Source organism: Tachypleus tridentatus, chromosome 2 (genome assembly GCF_004210375.1).
Source record: "Tachypleus tridentatus isolate NWPU-2018 chromosome 2, ASM421037v1, whole genome shotgun sequence".
Classification (NCBI taxonomy): Eukaryota; Metazoa; Arthropoda; class Merostomata; order Xiphosura; family Limulidae; genus Tachypleus; species Tachypleus tridentatus.
In genome coordinates this window covers 106,508,968-106,522,800 of record NC_134826.1, presented here as the reverse complement: position 1 = coordinate 106,522,800, position 13,833 = coordinate 106,508,968, and the positions used below count along the sequence as shown (strand labels likewise).

Sequence of the window (13,833 nt, the reverse complement as noted above, 5' to 3'; positions counted from 1 at the left end):
TGCACCGTTATAGCTCAATCTGTATGAAACAACTCATTTTATTACCTGTTGCGTTCTTAATGCCACTCAGAATATTTAATACAAATAGAGATCCTGCTCGTAAAGTGAGATATTCAAGATACGTTAATAATATAGTTCTTGATATTTTTCGTAATTTACTCGTTTTTTTGGGAATTGATATAGCTGCATTTCGAATAATAACTGCTTACTTTAAAACGTTGACTTCTAAGTAAATTTGAACTTTGTAAAAATCATCAGTCATTGACAAATTGTATTTCTAGATTGTAAATATCAATTTGTCGTGGAAATTTTGCAGCTTGTTTAGCACGTAATTATTATTTTACTTTTCCTTGAGGTCGAAATACGTAGTGACATAAGGGTATAGGTTTAGTTAATTTGCAAGTGTGTTTGTATGTGATGCATTTGTCTAGTTTTGGATATGATACGAGAAATAATAATAATAAAGAATGACGTGTGCGATCCCTGTAGAGCTGTGCTGTATAACTAGAACTTGTTAGTGGTTGGTCCAATTGCTGTAAGCCGACACGTTGATCCAATCATTTCCGCTGAGGGCGTGGCTCTCTGCTGCAGCGAGCGCGAGCAGGATAAACACCCATCGTCATAGTTACAGGGGATGTTAAAGATGCTGGATGGAAATACCTCATACAGGCTGGGTATCACTTGACAACATGGCCTCACCTTTATGTTTTCAGGCTACCAGTGCGCTATAGTTCATACATTAATAGAAAGTTTTGTTAAAATGCCGCCAGTATATTCGTTAGTTAAAAAAAAAGGAAAGAAGTGATAAACTGAACTTCATCATCTGGAATGTGCCAGCGAAATCATAAATAGAGGTTAGACTCGCTCCTGACCAGAAATAGGTAGCCATTTTGTACGAGACGTAAACAGGTATCAATTTTCTATGATATGCTTGTTCTAAATCTGTCTGTACATATTGCACCTCAGGAAGAAGGTCTCGAACCTCTATGACTTTAATTTGTCACTAAGGCACATCATGTCAACCCTTCAGATCCTTGAAAGGCTTTTGTCAAGTAGGACACTTATAGCTCAGTCATGAAATTGATTAAGTTGAGCTCAAAATACGACAAACTAGACTGATTGTGTATATACTCAGCTGTGTATAAAAGAATTTGATCCGATTAAAAACCGTTTTTTCTCTCTCTCTCTTTAAGTCGCATCGTAATGTCTTCCAACCCTGTCGTAGTTTTTGAGTCAGTTGTGATAGTGTGAAGCGTGGTTATCCAAACAACTCATTCTCACCTTGTAAAGTATACTTTTGTTTTCTGTGTGATAGAAAAACTAGTGATTTAAAAATAATCAGGATAACTACCTTAAATATATAACGCTAGATAGAAAATAAGTACGTCATTCGGTAGTTGTTCCAAGTAAAGAGATGTCTGACTTCAGTAAATACGGCCGATGTTAAACACCGTATCATCAAATTGGGCCTCATTGCAGATGAAATATATATTTATCAGGACAGCACAGAGGTCTTGATTCCGCGATGAAATTGCAACACTTCAGTCCTTTGTAACAAAGACTGCTAAGATAGGAAATTACAATCACACAACCTGCTCTTTGAAACGCTGGTACAGCTAGAAGCACCAGTTGTAAATGTCATCTAATAGAAACAGTAAAATGTTGTAAGAATAAAAGCTAGTCTTCCATTAACTCATGTCTTCCAGTTAACGGCCTTACAATCTTCCCTGTGGTCAAGTGTTCAGTTGTGCCTTTCTGCTAGTGCAAGGTGTCATTCCTTCCAACGTCTTCCAGTGCGCAGGTGTTGATATGGTTTGGAACTCAGTCTTAAACTTATGATATTTTTAAATAAAGCAATTTATTGCTCTATTAGTAAAGTTAACGTTAGCGATAGAGAAACTATGTTCCATTTCTCTGTTGAAGGATCAGTGAGTTTGTAGTTACTGGTTGTATTGAACAACTTTGCTACTGCTCAGTTTTATGATTCTGCTCAAAATTTTGTCTTCCAAGTAGAGTTACTGCATTTGTTTTGATATATATGTAATACAATATATCTGTAATACAAGATGTCGGTAAGAGCTCCAGATACTCCTAGCCTGTTTAGTAGAACCTCTCGATGCAGTCTTCAGCGGCTTCACGTGAATGAGGTGCAGTATAAGTTATAAGAATTCTACTAGTGGTCCAGTATTTCGAATCCATCTTTATCCTTCTGAACTTGAGACTTATAGATCTGAATTTTCTCTGAGTGCAGTCAAGAAGCACAATGAATCGTGATAGTTTACATTATGCGATGTGGATAGAGGCGACTCGTCGTCTTGTCGTTAGAACTGGTCTTCCTTTCACGCCCAGGGGGCCGTCGCCAGAGACCGCGACCCATGCCTCCGCCCCACCCTATCACGGGTAACTTCATCTTAAATAAATTATGGAAAGGAAATTTTCGAGCATTTTTGCAACAACAACCTAGAAAACGCAGACGGAGAAACAACAGAAGAAGAAAAAGGGGGCGTCTGGGTCGTGGCAAGACACTTCGAAGTGTTGTGAGGTAAGCGGTTGATTCTAGTTACTTAACTGGTGTATAGTGGATTTCGTATTTTTGTACACTGGGTAAATTAAACTTATTTAACAAGAGACCCTTATTCTTCATTTTCTCTGTATAATTAAGACCAAAACCTTTTTTTTATCAATTTTCACATTTTATTTTTTTTTGGTATCATATATTTTCTTTCTATGATCCAACGTATGTTTCATTTTGTTTATCCCCAGAACTTTCAGTTATTCATAACACTAGAACCAGTTTGTGGTTGTTTCTGGATTTTCTAAAAGTCTATGTTTATGTCTGCGTATATTTCCGCTAGTAGGCATTTGCAGAATCAGCTGTGATTTTGCTAGATTGCCCCACAGTGGAAATTTTACATATATAAATATTGCCGCAGTTCACGGTTGGAGTATTTATAACATGAACTTGAAACTACTTCTGAATTTGCTGCATGATGCACGTTTTATAAATATTATTCTGTTTCTGTTTCAGAAGTAGATAATTTGGAAGATATAAAGCTAGAGTCAGCTGATACCTTGTCTCTTGTGATGACTAAAAAAAACTCGAAGTAAAAATCAGTAATATTGCCTCATAATTTTATGTATTTATTGATGCAATAATACATTTGTATTACTGATCAAGGAAAGACGAACCTCAGGTAAGAGAGCTGGTGTCAGTTTGTCACCTGTTTGCATTTTCCACTGAATCTTCATTTTTGGTTTTTCGTATACTATGTGTTTCCAGACTTTCTCGGTACAAAGCCCCTCAGGACATTCCTATTCTGATCAAGGCATCTCTTCCCCCGTTCAATCAGTGAATGTATAGATAAGGAGTACCTTTTAACGGTATTGTGTATTTGCTATGGCTCCCCTTATACTTTCCTGTGTTCCCCCATTATACAGTATTATAAGTATGGTTTCAGATAGTGCTAATTAGCCGTATTTTATATTTGCGTTAAGCTCTATATACAGTTGTTTGGTACTGAGAAGAATTACTACCATGAAATCGGCTATCCTCAGCGTTACTTTCATCATCTACTTAAAGCTTTCTGTTTTAGTTATGTACAAGCTGTTATATATTGTATTGACCTTCATTACTTATCTTCTGTCATATTTTTTACATCAGCTGTTTTTAGTTGTATTCGTTTGCAATAGATGTTTTCGTTGTTGGCTTTCCATCTGTCATATTGTGTTAAGTCATTCCCCAACTGTGGTATTCATTACATCAGCTATTTTCTGCCATATTAGCTTAGGTAAGTTATTTGTCGTACTGATATTCATTAGTTGTTTTCGGGCATTTTGGTTTACATCAGTTGTTTTTTTCTGTCCTATTGATTGAAATTAGTTGTTTCATGTCGTATTGACTCAAAAATCATGTATGTTTGCTTCCCAACATTGTTAACTTTGTCTTCTCTGTATCTCTGTAGGTTTTACTAACTTTCTTATGGAAAATCTCTACGAACTTTATGTAGTTTTCTGGAGGAATTTCCTTTTGTAAGGCTTCATTATTTCCTTTATTTTATAATTCCATGTATACGCTTTATTTGGTATTCCTCGAAAGAACTTTTTACAAAGTTTTATTTTTGATAGATTCTTGTGTACGCAAAATGTTTCTCTAAATATTGTTCAAAATACGGGTAATGAAAGTTATCTGAGGGTTAGACGTAATATGTATGAGAGCGCAGATAATTTTATATTGGAGAAGTCACAATTTACTCATAATTCTATAAATACTGTTGAGAATAAAAATATTACAGGTAATAAAAGTTTGCCTGGAAGTAGGGTGTACAATGTATGCATGTGTATAATAATTCTACAACAATCACTGGCCACCTTCTTTAACCCTTAAACGGCAGATATCATCAGTTGATGCTGCTACCTGTGATATTCCCTCTGTTTAAGAGTTATGTATTTGATTACTGCCCTGTGGCCAAGTTGATAAAACTTTATAATGGTGTTCACTGTGTCTGTGAGTCATGAGTATTTACGGAGTGTTTTATAACTCTTCTGGATGATAAAAGACATATTACTAGACTGTGTATTAAAAAATACCATTTTATTACTTAACCGCAATAATTGGACACCGCATTTCGGAGCAGTTTGGCTTAACATTAAGTAGGACGATTTCATGTTGGAGTGTATTTAGGCCTGTCATGAATTAGGACAACATAATTTAAATGTCGGGATGCATTTCGGTTTAGCGTGAACTGGAAATACTTGTTTTGTTGTTGTTTTTCAGTGTCGCTTATCCACTCGAGAATCTTTCTGGGAAAATTAATATTGAAACAAAAGCTAAGAAACAGTTAATTTCATGCTGAACTAAAATGTTTTGAAAGGTTTCGGTTTCGGGGCACTCCTAGAAGTAACAAAATCATCATAACCTTTTACGCTATGAAATTTAGTTTAGTTTATTCAATTACTTACATTGAATTGTGAACAACCACAAGTTTAACGAACTTTAAAACACAATAGCTAACTTTACTAATAAAGATACGATAAATGTTTTGGACTGTAATTCTGATACAAAGTAAATAAGGTGGATCATTATAAATTTACGATAAATGTTTTAAAACCTAAGCCTTACGAAATGTGGTTTGTAAATTCGTTTTTCCTTTGCTCGTGAAGAAAAGATACTCATTCTTCAAAATTGTTGAGCCATTAGATCGTTTTTCGGACTAGAACGTTAAAGCTTTGTATTTCATAACTACCACACGAACGATCTTTTTGTAGATCCATAAAATCGGCCATTTCGGAGAAGTTTGTATTGTTTTAACCAGACAAAAAGGAAACCTTTGTCACTATTTTCGAGGTATGGGTCGATGGACAAAAACTCGTGACCCGAGATTGTGAGAGCCAAAAGAGAGATGTTAACATTTAAAGTAAAATGATCGTACGTATATAGTATATAGTAAACCGTTGTGTCTGTCTTAGCGCGTCCTCCGCCGGTACAGCGGTAAGTCTACGGATTTACAATGCTAAAATCAGGGTTTCGATTCCTCTCGGTGGACTCAGCAGATAGCCCGGTGTGGCTTTGCTATAAGAAAACACACACACACAGTCCTAGCGCTCGTTTGTCTCCCATATGAAAAGCTGTGCACGCACGTAAAGCTCAACATTCAGTTTTGAAATTATGGAAGAACGAACAAGAATAATGTTGATCCCAAATTATATTACACACTTCAAAATACGACGTAACTTGAATAATGAAAATACCGATTTACTGCATGTTGTTGTTGAGCGGCTCATAGCATGACTGAAATGCTCAACAATTACTTTTCATGGTTACAGGTATACGTAACTCAGAGCCTTGGTTCTAAGTGAAACCCAGAAAGCAACATAATTGACCTTTTTAAACTTTATACAATAATTAAAATTGATTGATTAACTTAATTCCCGTGCATGGTGAGGGGACCATACCGGGAACGTTCTGTGTTCTCAATTTACCTCCTCTGAAATGAGAACATCCGACCACGTATTTGTCGTGCACGACGACCCGTCAACGGGAGTAGAGGATTCTGGTATTTAAAGGGTGTCAGTGACAGTTTAACACACCATTTTGTCTTAGATTCCAGTAGACAGGTGGTCTTGGGGTTGCTCTCCCAAGGTCAGTTGGCTTTTCCTGTTGGGATAAGATCAACTAAATACCAGTGTTTGGCGTTCTCTGGGGGTGTTGTGGACATTGTGTCTGATTCTTGTGTTTTGGTATAATGCTCATGAAGCCCTGGCATTGCTCCAATATTCTTGTTTGGCGTTATAGTCCTTCTCTTCGTAGGACTCCATTGTGGGTGGGGTTAGTGGGCACTGAAGTATTTTACTTTTTTTATGGATCCCTACAGCTCCACAAAAAAGTAAAATCGTAAAAACTATTTAACGGATAGGGGCCACATATGGAGTACTGTTCCATTGTCACAACCGAAGACAGTTCCTGCACTTCATTTTCTGATTTTACATTATTTGACTGAGAAATCATTCAGTAAAATATCTTCCTTTTTCATCTAATAAAGATTACATGCACTCCAAAGTCAGTCAGTAAGTTACGTTTTGAAAAAAAATTGGTGTAGACATGTATATTACACCATAGCGAGCTCCACCTTAGGTGAAAGGTCATAAGGGACAATTCTGTTAGGTTACTCCCCACCCTACTTTGAATTCTTCACAAAGAATTATCGTAAAGAGAAATTGAAAGACCATTCCTGAATTAAATATCTTTAGTGGTTTCTCCAGACAAGGAGTTTTATCTGTGCAATACATTTCCATATAAAAATATGAAATACTGCAGCCTAAAAGTGTTTTGAAATTTACGTTGCTGCATGCTCCTGCCTATGAGACAGGTAGTCTTAACTGTTTGGTACAACCGTATATTCCCAACCCCCTCATATATTTCCAGTGTCAACAGTTCAGACATTCAAAGCATTTGTTGTGGTTCTTTGGCATATCCTCATTGCTGTGGCAAAGACTACGGCATCTACTAGTGTCAACTGGATTTTTGCTGTGCTAATTGTGGTGGTTTTTGCACCTTTTACTATCGATCTTGTCTTAAGTGGGTGAAGGAAAAAAGAAGTAAAATGTTTATGTACTATCAGTAACATTTCTCACCCAGAGTCTAACTAGACTACGCATTGGTCACAGTTTTTAACTCATCGTTTTCTTTTATCTGGAACTGATGCACCAGTGTGTAGTTTGTGTAACACTCGAATCACTATCAGCCACATTTTACTTTCTTGCCATCGTTACGATTCTCAACGACGGCAGAATTTTAAACATGTTTTTTCCCAGGGTTTATCTGTAACAGACAGTGTTATTGGTGATGGTGACACTGTCCACCTTGATAAAGTTTTTAGTTTTTTAATGGCCATTAATTTTTTTAAACTCATTTAAGTGTTGGATATTTATTCATTACACCGTTTTAATTGTGGTTCCCTTTTCAGAGTCTCAATCTCTCTAGTTCGATTTGACATTGTAAAATGGCCAGAACATTAAATAACTCGACACCAGGACTGGAAAGGCCAACTTCAGGTGACCAACGGTGCTGTTTGAACTACCCGTTTGTAGTTTGCACCCTCAGTTAACCCAGGGCAGGTTCCATGGAAGTTAATAGACCTCTTTCTCGTAAAGAAAACGTCTTGGTTGCGAACAAAAGGTTTCTATACCCAGTTTTTCTCCATCTAAATAAAAATGTCCACTCTGAAATAGTGGAAATGTCGAAGTTCCATTCTAATTTGGATGATATGAAGGCCCTGATCAATTCCTCTCATTCTCTGTGTCTCTTCTGTGAGTTTGTACACTGAGTCCCATGAATCTCCTCTTAACCTCGGCCATTTGCAAATTTGTTTCCATTATGCTTTTAAACTGATCCTTACCACAACAATCTGGGGCTGTCTTTCGTCCTTAGTAGGCTATGCTTTTCTGGAATAGACGATCTTCCATTCATTCTTTTGTTCTTCATATCCAGGTGCAGCTGGTTGAGTTTGATGTGTCATTGAATGACATTGCTGTCTCCACTGGTTAGCCCATCCCACGATAGCTTATTACCATCCCCACCTGTAATCCTTTCTTTAGTCATCTGAAGAAGGCATATACTCCCAACTAGAAGTACTGTATTCTTTTTGTTGAACATTTTTCAAACCATCCTTCTATTCCCGTTTATACAGATGGTTCAAAATCAGGTGTATCTTTGGGTTCTGCCATGGTTTTTGTGAGTTGGTAGTTGCTCACAGGATTCCCTCTACAGTTTCTGTGTTTCTGCTGAGTTGTATGCCATTTCTCTTGTCCTGAATCACATAGAAGCTATGCATTGCACTGACTGTACTGTTTACAATGACTCACTTAGCTCTCTACTGGCCCTGGAATCGCTTAAAATTCTTTCTCGCCCTGTTCCCCTCGATATTCAACAATGGCTGACTGATTTTTCTCTATCTTCTATTGGTATTCAGTTTTTTCTGGACGTCTAGCCATATCAGTATTCGCGGGAACGAGTTCGCTAACATTGCAACCAAGTCAGTCTGTGCCAGTGCTACCATAGCCATGCCTATATCGTATGTGGATTACAATATTGTATTGAAGGCTCGTTTTCACGCTAGTTGGCAGTTGATTTGGAGTGAGCAACATGATAAGCTTTTCCAGATTAAACCATCTGTTGTTCTTTGGCCAGTTTTTTGATAAGGATTAGGGCTTTTTTTTTAAATCTACAACTGATTAACAGTTGTATGGCCTTTGTGACACTCAAATCACAATAGCTCTTGTTTTACTGTGATGCCGTTATAATGACTTTGCGTGGCAGCATCATTTTAGACGTCTTTTCTACGCGTTTACCCGTGACTTTGGACAGCCTCACTGTCGATGGTTATACTGTCCAACGTACTTGTATTTTTAATTCTTTACGAGCCATTGGCTTTTTAATTCTTTTCAAATCTTTTATCTGAATTTTGGACATTGTTTCATTTAACTTGATTTACTTTTACGTTTTTACTGGTTGTTTGGCACAGGTAGCTTAGTTCATAATGACGAGAAACCCACTTGATGTAAAAATGTGTTCTCAAAATGTCTGGTATGGGTATTAAAACTTTAATCAAAATAAAGTATAGAACAACGTTTCAACTTTCTTAAGTCATTTTCAGGTTAACCTGAAAATAGCTTAGTTGCTTTGCACCACTAAATAACTAACCATACTATCACTGTTTGTTCTCTTTACCTGTTTCTAAAAGAAACTTTTAATCTGTTTGCTTCTTGGGAGGCCCAGTAGGGCCAGGTGGGTTAAGGCGTTCGAGTCGTAATCTGAGGGTCGCGAGTTCGAATCCCCGTTGCACCAAACATTCTCGCCCTTTTAGCCACGGGGGCGTTATAATGTGACGGTCAATCTCACTATTCGCTGATAAAAGTGTAGCCCAAGAGTTGGCGGTGGGTGGTGATGACTTGTTCTCTTCCCTCTTACACTGCTAAATTAGAGACGGCTAGTGCATGGACCCCTCGAGTAGCTTTGCGCGAAATTCAAAAACAAACAAACAAGCTTCTTGGGCTTTTTTTTTTTAGTTTTTAACATGATTTTTTTACATTTTATAGCATTTTACTTTTGATATTTTTCCCAGTTCTTTGTCGCAGATAGTCTAATTGTTTTGTGCCAAAACACCAGCAAAGAACCTATGAAGACTAACTTAAACTTTACCCCGTCGCTGGGGACGGGCACTTTTGCTTGTAGCAATTAAGCTAAGTCAGTGATTCAGGTTAGGTGAAGGTAGAACGTATTTAAAAGATATCCAAATTGATTTGGCATACCAGCTGAATCAGAAATGCACGATTGATTATTGCATTGACATAGAAACATAAAAAAGAAAAAGGCACAATAGTATCATTTATCTTCAAAATGATTGATTGCCATTAATTTCAATATTTTGTGAAACTAATGTCACAGTGAAGCCCAAAGGTTCAGTGTTGAAATTGAAGCAGACACATGATGCATTACAAAATGATTTCCCTAGCAATTCTTAATTTTAAAATGCTATTAATGCCCACCATGGTTACCACCGTAGTATAATCTATATAAATTTTAGATATCACATTTTCATTAATATTTTGTTCTTTTGAACATTTTAGAAGATGTATCGAAATAACTGTAAACCACCTAATTTAGAAATGCGCCCCCACCATTTTGACCATCTTAAACGCGGTACTAAAAGATGCTGCTTGACTGGCTTGTGTAGCAGCAGGTGGTAAAACATTTTGGTCACAGTGCAGTTCACTGGCTTAGGAACAAATCAAACTATTTATGCTTATTAATCTTGTTGTTGTCGAGTCTTACATTGTTGGCACTTTATGTTCACATCCAGTCACTGGCTTAGGGGCGGATAAAAAAATATAGTAATTGTAATCGTTATAACTGGAACGTACGTTGTAAATCATTTACTCTCCACAGTGTATGCACTGGTTTTGGAACAGATCAAAGTTTAATCATGTTAATTTTGTTATCGGGTCTTACATCGTTGCTGATTTTCTCGCTTCAGTGCAAACGTGGTTTAGGAGTTAGGAAAGGATTTTAATAATGAATCATACTAATCTTTGTTATGATGTGAACGCTTTTACAAGCTGGCGAAACATGATTGTAACAACACAATATTTATTTAAACTATAAACCCATATTTTGACTTCGTGTTATTACCTAAAATTACCTTTGGTGGATTCAAAATAGGGATTTGTAGGTTGAGTAAATAATGTCTACATTATCCTCCAGCCTTGTTTCCTTGTTTTTTTTTAATATCACTTTTTGTAAGTTTTTGAATTCCCAATTTTTTTATTTATCTTGTTTGCTGCCTATTTAATGTTCAACTGTTGGCAAAGACGTACTTGATCTGGTAGCTAACTTTATACATTGTAATGATAATAAACATAGCTAGTGGCTAGCTGGTGCGGTTCATGATGATTTACTGCAGATACTTACTACTTTATCGCATTATTTCGAGCTGTAAAATGTTAATCTACAGTTTTAGATTGTCATAGCGATTGATTTGGAAATACAGTGAGTTGTTGTAATTTCTTTGCAACTAACTTATTTATGTATAATGCATAGCAATGGGGAAATATATGCCTAGACTAAGACACAACTGCCCACTTAAGTGTGTATAACATCAGTAGAAAAACAACCTTTTCAAATAAAACATACACGTCTAAATCATCGCTTGAAATAAACGTTCGTGTCTTTTAAACTAATTATTTTTCGAATATGTGTAATAAAATATAATATTATATATACTGATTATTTTTTAATTCTTTCACTTCATGCATATTATAGGGATTGGATCTCTAAAGATATGGATTTTATAGTATACAATAATAGATGAACTCGATGCTTTGTAAACTATAAGTGTACAATACTATATAGTATACAAAGCATCGAGTTCATCTATTATTGGCTGTTAATTACTGTTTCACCTTGTACGTAAATCCTTTAAAGGAGCACCAAATATTTATAAGACAGCTAACTTCAAGATATGATTATAACACCGTTTACACTAGAATTATGATGTTTTGTTGAGCTTATGTAAAATATAGGTTAAACAAATCGACTTTTCAGTATCCCTATTTCCTTGGATTACCTTATTTAGTATTCTACAAGAGGTGTGAATGCAATACATCAAGCGGTTTTTATTGTAGGCTGGCAACAGAATAATAACAACAACAAGAATTACAAACTGACCGTTTGAGCGGATTTTCTTTCCCTTGCAAGTCTAACATACGTGCTTTTTTATGCGTTTTGCCCAAATAGTCTGTTACGGTTTTGTGCAATTCCTTGCGATCCCTATTATGAAGAACTATCGTGGTTCATGATTATATTTGTCATAAAAGACATTACTGTTAGGCCTCTTGTAGGTTTAAACATTACATTCTATATTTAGTCCATTTGGGACTGTCGAGAATTAGATGAGTCTATGTATAATAATAGTATTCCCAACATACTGTATTCGTCGTATCCAGTTGACTCTGTGTAGTTGAATCACTTAATACACATGATGTACAAATTTAGTTTTAAAATATGGATTTTACTGTCCTATTATGGGATTAATGCGCGAGCTCGTCAGACGTCAGTCTCCCGCACGTGGCAACTTGAAACGCGACTTTCACATTCACATTGATTCAGATCTCGCATGAAACCCACTCATCTGAAGCAATGTAACAGAGAAAGAGCACTCTCAGTCGCCTGGTTACTGCCACAGCTGCTTGATATACTGTACAAACTCGTTAAACTTGACAGGAAATTATAAGGCGGCTTATCGAAGAAGAAAACAGGCCTAATAGGATTTCCATGTTATGATTGGCGAGTGTGACAAATTTATTACTGCATGAAGAAGCAAGAGTTTCTCTTTTATTATTTTTATTACTTCACTACTATTGTTTCTGGTTGGTTTCATACAAGATAGATGGAACTGGGTAATTGAAAACAGCTCCATATATCTTAGATCTTGACGTAGATGAGAATCGTTACTCATTGATTACTTTTTATTTAGAATGTTTTAGAGAAAAATTATCTCTAGAGGGCCGTTTCTCACAACTGTCTGGTTAATTAGAAATTAGATTATTTTAAAGTTAATGATGCATCACGAAGAATTCGCTTTTTTTTTATGACCGGAAATGGGCCTGTGAAGTAAACAGTCAAGAAGTCGTAGGGTTGCTCTTTTGAAAGTAACTAATAATATTGCCACAATAATATTCGTAAGAAAGTTTACTAGGTAGCCTAGAAAAGTTGGAACGTGTTATTATTACTATTCCTAATTCATTCGCCTTGTAGTAACGATTGTCAAAATTATGGCAAAGTATTTGTACGTGGAAATTAACTATTCATTTTAAACCTCCAAACCTAATTGCTGATAGAAGGAGTAAAATAGTCGAGTTAGTTGGTCAGTTATTCGTTAATCTGGACAACCTTTTTCGATGAAAAAGTGGTTCAGTTGCATGAACATCAGAATATATAATTTGCACTTTAAAGCCGTTTTTGCCACAGTGAACAGCGATAAAGACTCAACATAAACATTTATGGAAAGTGAAATCCTTTTGTGAACTTTCTAGTATATTCACCGCTGCGAATAGCGCTAAGAACTCAACACGTGTGTGAGTGTGTAAAATCTAGTCCTCATGTACAATTTCTAGTAGCTATTTACCACTGAGAATAACGGTAAGAGCTCAACACAAACGTGTGTGAAAATTTAAGGTCTGGTGTACACTATTTGTAGACTCTTAACGACTACGAATATTGGTAAGGACTCCAACATGAACGTGTGGAAAATCAAGCCGTGATTGTGCACTTTCAAAAGAGTCTTTGCGTCTGGCTCCTCAATGGCACAGTGATATGTCTGCGGACTTGCACGATCTAAAAATCGAGCTCCGAGTTTCATGATGGACAGAACATTATTTTCAGTGGCAAGGATTCAGTAAAAAGTGTATTATTAAATTGACTAAGTGCAATTTGGGGTTCTCGTGAACTATATTTAACCACCATGCAAAGGTACTTTCTTGCAGGTTTCAAACAGTTGTGTAATTTTCACGATTTTTCTAGTGTCAAAATTGGCCATGATGAGATTGCGTGGTGGAAACATGTTGCATTTGCCAGCAAATGTTGGTTTCTAATTAGAAACATCAACCCTTTTAGGTTGCAAATTATATTTTATTACTTCAAACTAACTTAAAATGAAAGTGACCGACCCACATCCAGTAAAGAAAAAAAGCGACGTTGCAAGCAAAAGGTCTCCTTGTCATATACTCCTCCAAAATAAATAAAAATGGACACGTTAATTCAATAGAACTGTCGAGGTT

The 13,833-nt window shown here is 36.3% G+C and overlaps 1 protein-coding gene across 8 annotated transcripts in view; it reads left to right on the top strand.

Annotated features, from left to right (window-relative positions):
- The window catches only part of LOC143244784 (uncharacterized), a 129,358-nt gene that overhangs the window by 61,231 nt on the left and 54,294 nt on the right, over positions 1-13,833 (top strand). Inside the window, exon 1 of one of the 8 annotated variants that reach the window (XM_076490099.1) lies at positions 2,331-2,542. The exons of the other annotated variants lie outside the window; for them this stretch is intronic. Coding sequence (XP_076346214.1) covers positions 2,376-2,542 — 167 coding nt within the window. The 5' untranslated portion in view covers positions 2,331-2,375. Of the gene's footprint in view, positions 1-2,330; positions 2,543-13,833 lie in introns of those variants that run through there. 8 annotated transcript variants of the gene reach the window in all.